A 13,885-nucleotide genomic window follows, 5' to 3' on the forward strand; every position below is an offset into this window, starting at 1 on the left:
CACTTCCCATGAAGAAAGAGCAGAGGTATCTCTGCATTGACTCAGTTTCTGTTTCCGAAATGCATCTCACATGACGCACCTAGCCTCCAAACCACACCTACCCCATAATTCATAAGTGTCCTTAATTCTTTTGCAAGCAGTTTCTAAATCTGAATTAAAAAAAAAAAAAAAAAAAAAAAAAAGAAAGAAAGAAAAGAAAACAAACAACGTTAATGATGCACGAAGCAGTTGCAGAAATCAGATAAGCTGTGTCCCTACTGCCACCCTCCAACTGAGAATGTTGTGCAAGGCTGGGAGAGCATCGCCCAGCGTGGGCTGGGGGAGCGGGGTTTGGGGAGAGACTTACAGACGGGGAAGGGACTCACAGACGGTGGTGGCAGCTTTCGACAGGGGCAAACGTTGAGTCCCTGCAGCAGCACCCTGTGAGTATCCGTTGAAGCCTTTCCTTGGGGTCGGGGTGGTAATGTGGGAATTTCCCAATGTCTTGGTGTCGGCAGTGAAATCACTGCCATATATTGCACACATGCTCTTTAAAATGTGCCCCACATTTCCCCTCCGTCTCAATTTTTTTCCTTTTTTTTTTTCCTTCCAAAATGGAGAGGAAAATCTCTAAATACCCAGCGGACTTTCTTCTAAGCTAAAGCAGAGGCAGCACTAAAAACCAAGTTTTTCAGCTCCTTTTTAGCCTAGTAGACGCTTTGGACAGGGATTGTTGCCTTTTTATTTTTATTTTTTCTCCGGTTAGTGCAAATACTATCTCAGCACCAGCACTGGAGAGGTTTCAGAGGTACTGTGGCAACTCTGCAGACCCCAGGCCAGAGCATCCACAGGCTGCATGAGCAGTGTCTTGCCCTGACTCATCTACTGTAAATAATTTTAAATAATTTTATTTGTTTATGACACAACTATTGTGAAACAGGCTTGCCAGCTTGCTTGCCCTGTGCTTGAGCTCAGTTTAATGGGATGCAGGGCTGTCACCTGAAAATAAGAATTGGGTTAAGTCAGTGAAAAAAATATCAAAGGAATGGGCTTTGGGTTTGGAGATGAAATAAAAAATGGGGACATGTGCTTTTTCTGCCAGTCATGGCTCCTCTTTTTTTTTTTTTTTTTTTTTTTTTCTGTTGCACCATGAGTGTGGGACCCCTGAAATAGCTGTGGCCCTACTTTTTGTTGTGGGATTTTGCCGTGATGGCACAAATGTGCCTAAATGTCGTTGCCTTCAGGGGACACAGCAAGGACAGACACCAACCCTTTCCGCCGCCCACCCATGGCCACCGGCAAGGACAGCGATGATACCATCACCGCTGAGGTCTGCAATGAAGCCGACATCGGGGATGGAGAGTGAGTACCCTGTGGGGAGGCTGAGGCCCAGCCTGCCGCCATGAGCCATGCAGGGCTGGCATTGCCCCCACAATGGCTGCCATGCTGGAGGCAGCCATGTTGGTGGCCGCCATGTTGGTGGCTGAGGGAGCACCATGATGGCCATGAGGGGCTGAGCCTTGGCTCGCCACCACAGCGTCCACCTCTCTGCCTCTCTTGCAGGCTCTGTGAGGTGATGGTGGCTGGCCACCTGGTGCTGCTGGTGAGGAACAAGAAGGAGTTCAGCGCCCTGGGCAGTAGGTGCCCACACTACGGTGCCCCACTCAGCAAAGGTAAAGCGTGAGCTGGGTGGTGGGGAGAAGCCATGCTGGGGAGGCTGGCTGTCACCTTACTGTTGTGGGGGCTTTTCTGTTGCAGGGGTCTTGAGGGGGCACAGGCTGCGCTGCCCCTGGCATGGAGCCTGCTTTAACATCAAAACAGGAGATATTGAGGAATACCCTTCTCTGGACTGTCTTCCCTGCTTTAAGGTGATGTGTCGTCCTCCCAGCTTGGTCTATGTCCTCTGTGCCACCCACAAGTTCTTGACACTGACCGTGGTTCCCATCACACAGAGCTACACATAGGATGATTTCCTGGGATCATGTAACTCTCTGTCCTCAAGCTCTTTCTAATCCAAAATGATGCCACATATCTTGGTATCCTCCACAGCCAGCACTGCTCTTTTTTTTTTTTTTTTTTGAAAGGAAAAAAGGATTTACACTTCTTCCTGAGTGCCCCTGGGAGGAAGAGAAAAGCTCATGAGCTCTGCCGCATCAATGGGTGCTCACTTGACATTCACAATCCCTATGGGTCACTCTTGGTGTGTCAGAGAGGGTTGCCCTCCAACATTCAGCCCAACGGGGCAGGTCCATAAACACCTGTGGACACTGATCCTCCCTCCTTAGAGCTGGACTCCATTATCCAGATTTGTCCTACAGGTCCCCAACTTTGCCTCCTAGACCCTTTCTCATTCAGGTCCCAGACAGCCCGCTCTTAGCAGGATCCCCTTTAACATCAGCCCTAGGACAGACCCCTGCCCAAGCTTTTAAGTCACCATGGGGCCAGAAAGCATGGTGCAGCAAACCCACTTAATTAGAACCTCACAGGAAAGATCCTATCACCACCCCATGAGTGCAGTGCTTAAATACTCTTCTTTTATCCCTTCAGGTAACAGTGGAACAAGGAAAGGTGTTTGTTACAGCAAAAAAGAAGGTACTGACCATACCTGCTGCCACTAAGCACAATCAGCACCTTGAGCTAGGTACAATTTCATTATTTCTCACTTCATTCTAGGATCTTGAAAGCAGCGTGAGGGTGAAGAACACAAGCAAACGGTGTCTTCTCAACCCGAACGCAGTGCTGCTCCTTGGGGGAGGTAAGTGAAGTGGTCTGTACCATGCCCTCCTCACGTATACTGTGAGCTGACAGTCTTGTCTCTGGGGGGGAGTTGTCTTCTTCTCCTCTTGCTCCATAGTGATGTGTAATAGGGCTGAGATGAGCATCTCTTGTAGGTGTGGCTGCCCTGGTCTGCGCAGAGACACTTCGCCAAGAGGGCTTTACTGGCAGGATCATCATGGCCACCAAAGAGAAACATGCTCCATATGACAAGTCCAAACTGATCAAGGTTTGTCTGTGAGAAGAGCAGGACCATGCCCGGGTACAACATGTGAATTAGGGGCATAGTCCACACTCATCACCAGACTGAGCGATAAAATGATCCCTTTTGGCAGGGCAGCAGGAGTGCTCTGAGGCAAGGAAAAGGGCTATAATTTCCAGCTAATGTTTCACTTTTTCCTCTCAGAAACTCTTTGATCAAAGCCTACCACAGGCTAGTGGTTTTATCCCCTTTGGCTGAATTCTTCCCACTAGAGGTTGAGTGGATATTTTTTTGAGGGGGTACAGGAAAATGATGGGGATGGGGCAATACTAGCAGCTGTGATTTACTAGTGCAGAATTTGCCTCTTATGCAAACTTCATTCCTAGCAAACACTGCAAGAGTACTGCTGGCTCTAAGAAGTGCTTTGTGTCATATTTCTGTTTTGTTTCCAGGAAATGACCATGAAAGCTGAGGACCTCTACCTGAGGAAACCTGAATTCCTCAGTGCTCGTGACATAGAGCTCTGGACAGAGAAAGAGGTGCAAGAGCAGCTGAGATCAGTCCTCAGTGGGTGGCTCTGTTCCTGCCACGGGGAGGGGAAACCCACACTTCCAGGCATAGTGCTACATTTCCAGAATGTGGGGCTCTGCTTAGGTACACGTTATCTTCTGCGACAGTGCTCCAAGGCCAGCGCTAGGGACTGTGAGCATGCTGCAATGCTGCCACAGAAGATAAGGTGCTCCTAAAGCCTAGCACCTGTGGGAAATGAAAAACTCCCCAGCGTTCCTCATTACCTGGGTGTCTAGAAATAGGACAGGCAGGCAGAAGGGACTGATGTGGCAGGACACCCCATAGGGCCAAAGGAGCCTTCCTGATCTTTGCCTCCTTTGTTTTGCAGGCAGTGTCGGTGGATTTCCAGAAGCAGAAGGTCCACTTCAAGGATGGGTCATCTCAGAAGTACAATCAGCTGCTCATTGCAACAGGCAGCCAGTGAGTATATGAAGCATTTGCCACATGCAAAATTTGTGCCAGAACAAGATGGGTCAACACTGGGAGCTTGGAACTCTTCTACAGAAATGTGGAAGGGAGTGGTTATGAGATGACATAGGACAAGATGGGATCAGATGGCCAAGAGACTGCAAGAGTTTGTGTGCTCCCTCCTTACCCTTCCAGCTTCATTTATAATCATTAGACATACCTGGATTTTCTCTCTCTCAGCTCCAGCTCCCTCAAAATCCCAGGTGCAGACCTGCAGAACGTATGTCATCTCCAAACCCCAGAAGACTCTAGCAAGATCTTAGAGCTGGCAGCTGGGAGGAACGTGGTGGTCGTAGGAGCTTCATTCATAGGTAAAAGGCTGAGTGACAATCAGGTCATGGAAAAGGGGGCCTTGAAAACCACTGCTGCTGTGTGTGCAGATTGCCTGGGGCCCTCAGGGAAGGGATAGCCATCCACTGTCTGTTTTGTCACCAGAGACTATAGCTGGGGGTGTGTGAGTTACACAACACACCAACTCTTACCTCTGATAGCCAGAAACTGAGCTATCCAGGTCCAGGAAATGTATACAGAGGGAGATGTGCCCTGTGAAATAGTCACTGTCCTTCCAAGGAGCAGGACTTCCCTCAAGCATTGGGAAAGTGAGGGGGTAAGGCACAGAAAAGGAGCTGTTTGGTACAGAACCAGGAGCTGTGCTTTGTATTTCCTAACATCTGGGTCCACAGAGCAAGAGAACAAAGAATACGGGAGGTGGGGAGGGCGGGGTGTTAAATACATCAGCCCAGAAATGCAGAGAAGAGCAGTTAAACATTGGCAATACATCAGATTTGTTCTCTTCGTCTGGAAGAGGAAAAGATTTCCAAGGAGGAGAGTGCAGGTTCCTGCTTGCAGCAGACTTACCTTGGACATGCCCTTCACTTGCAGGAATGGAGGCAGCCGCCTTCCTCTCAGACAAGGCTGCTGCTGTCTCAGTGGTGGAAAAAGATGAGTTCCCTTTCCAGAAAACGCTGGGTCCTCAGGTCGGAGGCGTTTGCATGAAGGTTAGGAGAACGTGGTGCTGATTTCTAGGATGGAGAACATGCGCTATCTAAACAGCCTTGTTATCCACGACTAGCTGGGAAATCCAGCCTTTGCTCTGAGTCACAGCCCTGCGTGCCTAGCCGCCCTTCTGACAGCTCACCAAGGGAGCTGTGTGCACACACACCTCACATTTCCCAGCTCGATTCCGTCCCCAAGCCCCATCTCATGCCAGGCCCACCTCATGCACCAGTCCTGGCTGAGAGAGCAGAGCAAAGCCAGGCTTCCAGTACGCCTTGTGCCAGCTGGGGAAGCAAATGAAACCTCTCTGCTGCCTGGAGCAGCAGCTAAGCTGCCTGCCTGGGTTTTGGCTGGATGGCTGCTGCTTTTACCAGCCTGGAATTTCCTAGTGAATACTCAAACTAGCTTCCTTTTCCTTTTCAGATGCTGCAAAATAACGGGGTGAAGTTTTACACGAAAACAGAACTCTGTGAGCTGAAAGGGAAGGATGGAAAGGTCAGCCATGCTGCTGGGATCCCTGAACTGCTCATTTTAGCCTCCCCCCTCAACTGAGGTGTATCCTAGTGCTTTCTCATCCCGTGTCTAGACCCTCGTGTTTCTTTTCATTAAGCATAACTCTAGGCTCAAAAGGTACCAGTATGCCTTCCTACCTTAGGGGCAACAACTTGATTTTCTCTTACATTCCTGGCAACACACATTTGCTGGACAAGGTGATCTGAGCCTGTGGAAGAAAAAAGCACAGAACGAGGCAGCAGGGAGTCTGTGGGAATTAGGACAGTTTTTAACTTTTTGTTAGTGATTTTTGCTCCTTTCCTAGGTCACAGAGGCCATTATTGCCAGCGGAAAAAAAATACCTGCAGATGTGGTGGTGCTGGGAATAGGTAAGCAACCCCAGCTGGGAGAGGGAGACAGGTTTGGAAATAGGGAGAACAGCCAGCAAATCCTAATTTAACCCTTCCCAGAATACTGCTCCCCTCTTTCCCATTCTGCCATCATCCAGACCTTCCTTTTGGCCCCAAATCACCCTAAGAAAGTCAGCAGCCCACGAGTAATCACTCGGCATGAGGAAAGGAGCTACTTATGGTCTCGGTGTGACTTTGGCATGCTTGTTGAGCTCTGTAGGTCACTGCTGTGTTATCGGAGCGTGCTTTGTTCTGGGGCCTGGTTTTATTGTTGCTGGGTTAGGTCAGCACCAGCCCAACCGCTGGTCACTGCCGTGAGCTGCTCTGGTCTGAGCAGGCACCAAAGGCACGTGCTTGCTGTAGGGCCATGGCCAAGTTTCCTCCTTGCTTTTGCAGATCTTTGCTGCATTTGTCCTTGCTCCTTTCCCTGCAGGGGCGTTGCCCAGCTCTGAGTTTCTGAAGGGCACCTCCATTGCCAGAGACAGCAGCGGTGCCATCCTGGTGGATCTGGTAAGTGCCAGCTGAGTAGCCGTGGTCCATGCTGAATCCCTTCTCTCTCATCATCGCACTAATTGTTTTTTTTGTCTCATTAGTGCATGCAAACCAACATCCCCAACGTGTTTGCTGCGGGGGATGTGGTCTCCTTTCCTGTAGCGCTGCTCGACGGGGAGCGTTCCAGCATCCACCACCAACAGGTGGCCGAGGCTCACGGTGAGACAGTGCGGCACTGTGCTTTCCAGCTCCCCTCACAAATGGGTACTGAGGGAATAGAATCACAGAAACAACAAGGTTGGAAAAGATCTTCAAGATCATCTGCTCCAACCATCCCCTTACCACCGCTGTCACTACTGAACCACGTCCCCAAGCACCGTGTCCAGCCTTTCCTTGAATACCCCCAGGGACGGTGACTCCACCACCTCCCTAGGCAACCCGTCCCAGTGCCTGACTGCTCTTCCTGAGAATAAATGAGGCAGAAGAGACAACAGGATAACAAGATGTAAGGGGCACTGCCTGCCAGTTACCCAGGCTCAGCCTGGGCAGGAAGGGTTTGTGGCCCACACAGAAAACCACCTTAGCTAGGCAGCACTGCAGGTACACTAAGCAGAGAGCTGTTTCTTCAGAAACAGCTGACACAAAGACATTCCTGGGGTGAAGGAGGAGAGAAATACCTCTTCAGGCGCTTTCTGGCCCACTCTTTGGTGAGTCCAGACGCAGACACAGTGCAGCTGCACATCAGCTCTTAGCAGGAATGATTGAGGCCCTGAGAAGCCAGAGCAGAACAAGGTGTTGAGATGAGCAAGCTTAAGATTCAACAACTTCTCAAATCACCTAAAAGAAACAAAAATGTTTACCCTGCTGGTCCACCACAGGTTCCATTGCTGCCCTTAACATGCTGAAGAAACAGAAGGAGCTGCACACTGTCCCCTTCTTCTGGACCACAATGCTTGGGAAAAGCATCCACTACACAGGTAGGATGGGGCAGAGGGATGTGAGGAGCTGAACAGCTTCCTAGTGGAGCTGCTTATCCACCAGGTGGGCCCAGGGCTTGTAAACATGCAGCTCTTATCCAGGCTGCAGCAAGGAGCAGCTGTAATTTACCTGAAACACTCAAACTTTGGAGTAGTGGGGTTAGGAATCCTGTCTGAGCTCTGTGCCAGCAGGTTACACACAGCTCTTGGGTTTTGCCGATCTCCAGTGGCTTGGAGGTCACAAAGGAGGAAGATTTTCCCCGTCCAAGTCAAGCAGGGGCTTGGGGTGATGACTCTGGGTCAGTTCTGCCTGACCAGAGCCTCCACTGTGCTCCTGTGCTCCCACCTGCACTGGTGGTGGCACTGTGGTGGGGTGGGCGGCAGCGGCTGACCCAGGGCTCCCTGAGCAGCTGCTGCGATCCCCTGCAGGCTGCGGGAAGGGATTCACAGACACCGTCGTGAAGGGCAGCTTGGAGCAGCATAAGTTCCTCATTTTTTACATCAGGTGAGTGAATCCACAGCCAGCCTGTGCCCCGACCTGGTGGCGCTCTGGAAATGGGGCACTGTCCTCTCCCTCACGGCCTGCAGAGCCTCCTGCAGCGGGGACACGGCTGCACATCACCCTCCCGGGGCTGTGCATTTTTTCCCTGAAATCTAGCAGGGAGACAATTTCAGAGCAAAACAAGCAGGGCAGGCACGGAGAAGAGGCTGAGCTTCCAGCACCTTCCACAGGAGATCTGACACAAGCCACGCTGCCCCATAACCAAAACGGGAAAAGCCAGCACTGGGATGGAGACACCAGCTGGGCAGGGAGCCTGGGACACGTCTCCTCTCCCTCTGCCCCCAGACTCGGTGCCCAGCCCCAGCAGCACCCAGGACATCAGCTGCAAGGCCTCAGGCACCCTGAGGCATTGGCCACCCTGCCCTGAGCCTCCCAAAACGCATCTGGCCTGGGGGTGGCAGGGGGCTGCTGCCCCACTGAGGTATTTGTGCTGAGATCCACGTCCTTCTGCTTTCTCTTTCAGGGATGGCTTCGTGACTGCAGCTGCCAGCCTGAACTGTGACCCCATGGTGTCTCTGATTGCAGAAGTTTTGTACTCGGGGAAACGAATCTCTAAAGAAGAAGCAGAGTAAGTGGCACCCCGAGCAGCCCGGCTCTGCGCTGTCTTCCTCGTGCCAGCACAGAGCCCCTCGAGACACAGAGCTGAGGGGATTTACTGCCCATCCCCAATGCACCTCTCCTTTACAGGGCCTGTGATATCAACCAAATACCCCTGCTGACAGAAACCTGAGCTTCATACATGCACTGCCACGAGGGGCACTGCATCACCCAAGGGTTACAGCTCAACCTTCTCCCATCCTAGCACAAGAGAAATAAAGTAGAAGTGGATTTAGTATGGATCCGGTGCCTGCATTTTGTGTTTGCAGACAGCCCTTGGCTGCTCTTTGTGTGCTGGGGCAAGAGGGAGCTGCCCTTTCCCCTCTCTTCTAGCTGGGGATCTGCTGGGCTGGACGAGAGGAGGCTGCCCACGTCCTGGGATCTGAGCAAGCAGCAGGGACCGCACGTTCCCAGCTCCAGCAGCTCCAGCAGCCCTTCCTGCTCCTCCAGCTCACTGCTGGCAGGGAGCTTTCATCGAGCACACCGGTCATGCTGACCTTCTGCTTTGCGAAAGCACATTTTCCCAGCGAGGGGAGCTCTGACTGAGGCAAGCTGCGCTCCCACAGCTGGGAAGCAGAGAGTCAGCCCGCGGGAGCTCACGCCAGATACCTTACCCCTAAGGACAGAGGGCTGCGAGCCGACCTCTGAGCGAGCAGCACCTGCTGGCATTGCTACAGAGGGCTTGAATATTGCATTAGCTGCCGCAGCCAGCGCTTCCCACCCCCTCCAGCCCCGGGCAGAGAAGCCCCAGCCTCGCGTGGCATCCCCCTGCTCGCACACAGGGCTGGAGGAGGTGGGCAGATGCTGCAGGAAATGCACGGCCTCGGTGCCGGAGGAAAGAGTTGGTAGATTTTGCAAGGCAGCAGCGAGCAAGCCTGGGCTTTCTACAGGAAGCACTGCACTTACTCACCGGTCACATGGCGCCTCGCAGGAGGAAGGGTAAGCCCTGAGAATCTAGCAAGTTCCCGCAGGGACACTTTGTCAGCCTGAAATCCCTCTGTTTTTATATTAACCATAGCAGGGCCGAGCCCGCTCGCTCAGCAGGTGAGATGCTGTGACGCCATTTTTGCGTTAAATTGCGTTAAACGCACAAATTTGCGCTCCGACACCTCCTGATTTAGGAAAGCTGACCTGAAATACTGCGGTTTCACCTTCCTGACCTCAGGGGGCTCGGTGCTGCTTGGGGGCAATTCTCTACCCCAAAACAGCCACAGCTTCCCGGGGAAAAGGCTGGGTTTGGGTAGAACACATCAGTCCTTCATGGTGATGGGAGGAAGCAGCAAAGCCAAGCACTCCCCGTGAGCTGAGACACCCTGCTGCAATGCACGGGAGGGGGGACAAAGCCCAGGAGCTTCTCCTCCTTGCCCTCGGGCTGCCCTGAATACTCTCACCATCCCTTTTAGCCCCTCTCAGTGCACTCCAGGGTGTGATGAGCAGGTGCCAGCTTTCGGATGAGCTCGAAGCAGCTGGGGTGGAAGAGCCCGGCTCGCCCCAAGCCAGAGGTGTGCTTCCATCCCCACCCAAGGGTGCTCAGCCACCCTGTTCTCTCCTGGTGACGCTGACCCCAAAGAAACTCGGCTTCTTGTAGCCACCACCATGCACACACTGAGCACAGCAGCTTTTAATCAGCACGAAGGACGCTGCGACGACAGATTTTTTCCCATTTAGGTGCCAAAATTCGGTAGCAGCCCTGCTGTGGGCACCCAGCCTGTTGAAATTGTGCAGCCGTATTTCAGCACAAGGCCATTTCCCCTTGTGCAGGTGCCCAGCACCCTGCGGGAGAGGCCACCTCCAGCAGGCTCCCAGGAGCCCTCCCTGGGCTCGCCCGTGAACATTTCACCCAGCACCAGGGCACGGGGCGAGATCCACTGGGGAAAAGGTGAGCAGGGAGCTGCGTGAGGCCAAAGGAGATCCTCCATCATCACAGAGCAGCTCCCTTTTAGGGGCTTTTTTCCACCTCTGCCCCACAGAAAAGCAGAGCCTGGACCACAGCTGAACCAAAAAGGTTTCACCCAGACCTCTCCAGAGCTGCCACAACCCCACACACACACAGCTCCAGCCGGGAGGGCACAGCACAGCAGCGCCCAGCCCGCACCCTAAATCCCTGAGGCCCCGGTGCTGCCCTACAGGGCTGGCAGCAGGCGGGCACCCAGCCCGGGGTGGCCGTTCCCGAGCAGCCATCTGGGGCCGTGCGTGACTCGGCCCTGAGTCAGCGGCTCCGCAGGGCCCTGCCCCCGGCACACCCAGCCATGAAAAGGGCAGCGTGAGCCAGCTCCGGCCCGCTGCCGGGTTTTTTGCGAGGGTAATCCCGCTGCCGTGGCACGGCACCGCAGGTCAACCCCGTGTGGGACAGCTCTGATGCCACCACCCTGTCCCATCCCTGCCACCCCACGGGGACAGCTCGCGGTCCGCAGCCGCCACCGGGCAGGTCCTGAGCCCACCCGGGCACCCCGCAGGTAACAAAGATCCTACAAACGAGCTGTGGAGGAAAATTGAAAGTTTAATGCCTCTTTGCGAGCCTTCTCCTGCTGTCCCAGCTCAACGCCACCCCCCCGGCAGGTGGGGACACCCCGCTCCCCGTTTTACAGCCCCGTTTTTACAGCTCCTCCAGCCACGGCTCTGCCTGGATGCTGCCAGCTGCGCTCTTCATCCCCGCCCTTCCTCATCCTCGGCTCTCAGAGGGGTGAGCCCGCAGGACGCCGCTGATCCCGGTCCCTCAGGTGCACCTCGGTGACGAGAAGAGAGGGGCTGCATTCAACAGTTCTTCAACTGGCAGCTTTAGCTACTAGAAGAGGACATAAAGCTTGCCACTGAAGAACTGGTGCTGGGCAGCCAGGAGCAGGGCAGCGGGGCGGCAGCTGGGGAGGGAAGAAAGGCGTCAGAAATGGGATCGACGGCGCAGGGATCCCGCCCAGCCCAGCCGCTCCCCACCTTCACCCACATCCCGGGGTCTCCCCACGCCCCAGGGGACACGGAGGGGACATGGAGGCAGCTCTGAGCTCCCCCCATCCCTCCTCTCCCCCGCCCCAGGGCCCTGATCCATCACCTTCACTCAGGAATGGGGACATCCTGGGGTCTCCCCAAGCCCCTGGGGACACGGAAGGGACATGGAAGCAGCTCCAAGCTCCCTCCATCCCTGCTCTCCCCAATCCCAAAGCCCCAACCCACCACCTTTGCTCAAGAGGGAGACATTCCCGGGTCTCCCCCAGCCCCAGGGGACACAGAGGCAGCTCCAAACTCCCCCCAGCCCTCCTTTCCCCCACCCCAGAGCCCTGATTCACCACCTTCGATTGGGGAGGGGACATCCCAGGGCCTCCCCCAACCCCATGGGACACAGAGGGGACACAGAGGCAGCTCCTAACACCCCCCAGCCCTCCTTTCCCCCACCCCAGGGCCCTGATCCATCACCTTCACTTTTGGGGTGACATCCCAGGGTTTTCCCCAGCCCCATGGGACACGGAGGGGACCCGGAGGCAGCTCGGATCTCCCCCTACCCCTCCCCTTTCCCGCAGCAGGACCTGGGGCACCCGCAGCCAGCCCCACACCACGCAGGAACCCGAGGCCAATTCCCGCTGGGAACCGAGCCACACGGAAACCCGCTCCCACCGCACCGGGGCTGCGAGGCCACCGCGGGGGGGGGGACACGGGGACGATAATGGGGACGGGGACAACGGGGACGGGGGGGCAGCAGGTACAGGTTACGGCGTTCCCCGGCCTCTCACCTCAGGCATCCGCGCGCTGGCAGGGTCCCACCTGGCCGGGGGCCAGCCGCCGCCGCCTGCCAAGGAAGACACTTCGTCAGCCGCCGCCGCCGCCGAGGGGAATTTGGGGAGCGCAGGAGCCCTTCAACAACCCCCCCCATAAGCCCCGAGCCCCCCCCTTTTCTCCCTTTCCCCCTCCCTTTTCTAATTTGGGGGAAAAAATCCCGTTTTCTGCCACCCTAAAATCTCTCAAAGCCTCCCCAGCCCCAATTTTGGGATTCCGCCGGCCCTCCCAAGCAGCCGGCTGAGATTTGGGGGAAAACGGCGTTAATTCGGGGTCGGGACCACCCCGGGGAACGCACCCCGCTGCCCCTCAGCATCCTCCCGCCGCCCCCTTTTTCCCCCCCATCTTTAACCCCCAAAATAAGGGATTTGGGGCTCGAGGCTGAACCCCACGGGTTGGGGGGGGATCCCTAAGGTGGGGGGGGGGGTCGGGGGGTGCTCACCGGGTTTTGGGGTGGTGGCGGAGGGGCCGGGGGGGGGGGGGGCGGCGGGGCCCGGCGGGGAGATGCCGCACATTCCTGGCGTGCCGGGTCCATCTGCTCCGGATTCCAGCGCCGGTCCCGGCCCTGCTCCACCCCCGCCGGGGCCGTGAATCAGCACCGGGAAGGGGAAAACGGGGCGGGGGGGGGGGGGGGGGGGAGGATAAAAAGGGGAAAAAAAGAGGAAAAAAAGAGGGAAAAAAAGGGGAGGGAGGGAGGAAAGGAGGCCGGGACCGGGGTTACCGGGGAAGGGGCACCGAGACCGGGCTCCCCCAGCCCACCCCAACCCCCCCCAGGAGCCGTGGGGAGCCCCGGGGGTGCTCGGGGACACCCCCCGGTGCTGTGCCCGCCGTGGGGGTCCCCTCCCGGTTCTCCCCCCCCCTCCTCCCTCTGACGGTAACCGGTGCCCCCCCCCCCCTCCTCCCCACCCCCTCCGTTCCCCGGGATGCTCCCGCTCCGTGCCCCCCAGGGCAAAGTCTGCCCCGCCCGGCCCCGTGCTGAAGGTCACCCCCGGGGGGGCCGGGCACAGCCCAGAGCGGCCCCGCCCGCCCCTTCCCGGTACCGGGCACAGCTCCTCGGTACCGACACCGGCACCGACACCCGCACCCCGCCCGTTAAACCCCACCGTGAGGGGGCTGCGGGGCGGCTCGGGACCGAGCTGGGCCCTCCCGGTGCCCCCCCGGTTCCCCCCCCGGTGCCCTCCCGGTTCCCCTTCACCCCCCCCATAGGGAAGGTGACCTTCCCGGTACGGCACCGGGAGCACCGGGGCTCCCTCAAAACCCAGCCCCGGGCGGGACCCACCTGAGTGCGAGCCGCTCCCGGCGCCCCCGCTCCCGGTGCCCCCGCTCCGGTTGGGTTCAGCCCCGACACCTCCCAACCCCCCCCTCCCCTCCCGGCTCCGCCGCCGCCGCCGCCGCCGCCTGGGCCGGGCCCGCGGAGCCATGACGCAGCCACCCACCGGCCACGCCCCCTCACCGCCCCGGCCACGCCCCCCTCTCCGCCCCCGCCCAATAGGCAGCCGGCTCTGCCCGCCGCTCGGCCAATCGCTGCGCACAGCCGGCTCTTCGCCCCGCCCACCCGGCTCGCGGGGTCGGTGCCGGCCGGCCCGGCGGTTGCCTAGGA

At 56.7% G+C, this 13,885-nt stretch overlaps 1 protein-coding gene and 1 long non-coding RNA gene across 2 annotated transcripts; one reads left to right on the forward strand and one right to left on the reverse strand.

Moving 5' to 3' along the window:
- Positions 1-1,207: 1,207 nt before the first annotated feature.
- On the forward strand, positions 1,208-8,706 carry LOC309886122 (apoptosis-inducing factor 3-like; the record flags this gene model as incomplete). The annotated part of the gene is made up of 17 exons (XM_082776693.1): positions 1,208-1,341; positions 1,543-1,652; positions 1,738-1,847; positions 2,527-2,571; positions 2,653-2,734; positions 2,871-2,983; positions 3,409-3,495; positions 3,855-3,946; positions 4,175-4,305; positions 4,877-4,992; positions 5,414-5,485; positions 5,808-5,871; positions 6,326-6,402; positions 6,486-6,603; positions 7,263-7,361; positions 7,791-7,866; positions 8,387-8,706. The coding sequence occupies 17 exons, from the start codon at positions 1,208-1,210 to the stop codon at positions 8,493-8,495; spliced, it is 1,635 nt and encodes a 544-aa protein (XP_082632819.1). The 3' UTR covers positions 8,496-8,706.
- Positions 8,707-10,630: 1,924 nt separating this feature from the next.
- On the reverse strand, positions 10,631-13,688 carry LOC309886081. Its single transcript, XR_014318891.1, has 4 exons — positions 13,565-13,688; positions 12,728-12,850; positions 12,243-12,298; positions 10,631-11,378 (listed from the first exon to the last, which is right to left on the reverse strand). It is a non-coding gene; the product is annotated as an uncharacterized lncRNA (long non-coding RNA).
- Between the last annotated feature and the right edge of the window lie 197 nt (positions 13,689-13,885).

The sequence above is a fragment of the Aythya marila genome (genome assembly GCF_965140915.1).
Source record: "Aythya marila genome assembly, chromosome: 20".
NCBI classification, from domain to species: Eukaryota; Metazoa; Chordata; class Aves; order Anseriformes; family Anatidae; genus Aythya; species Aythya marila.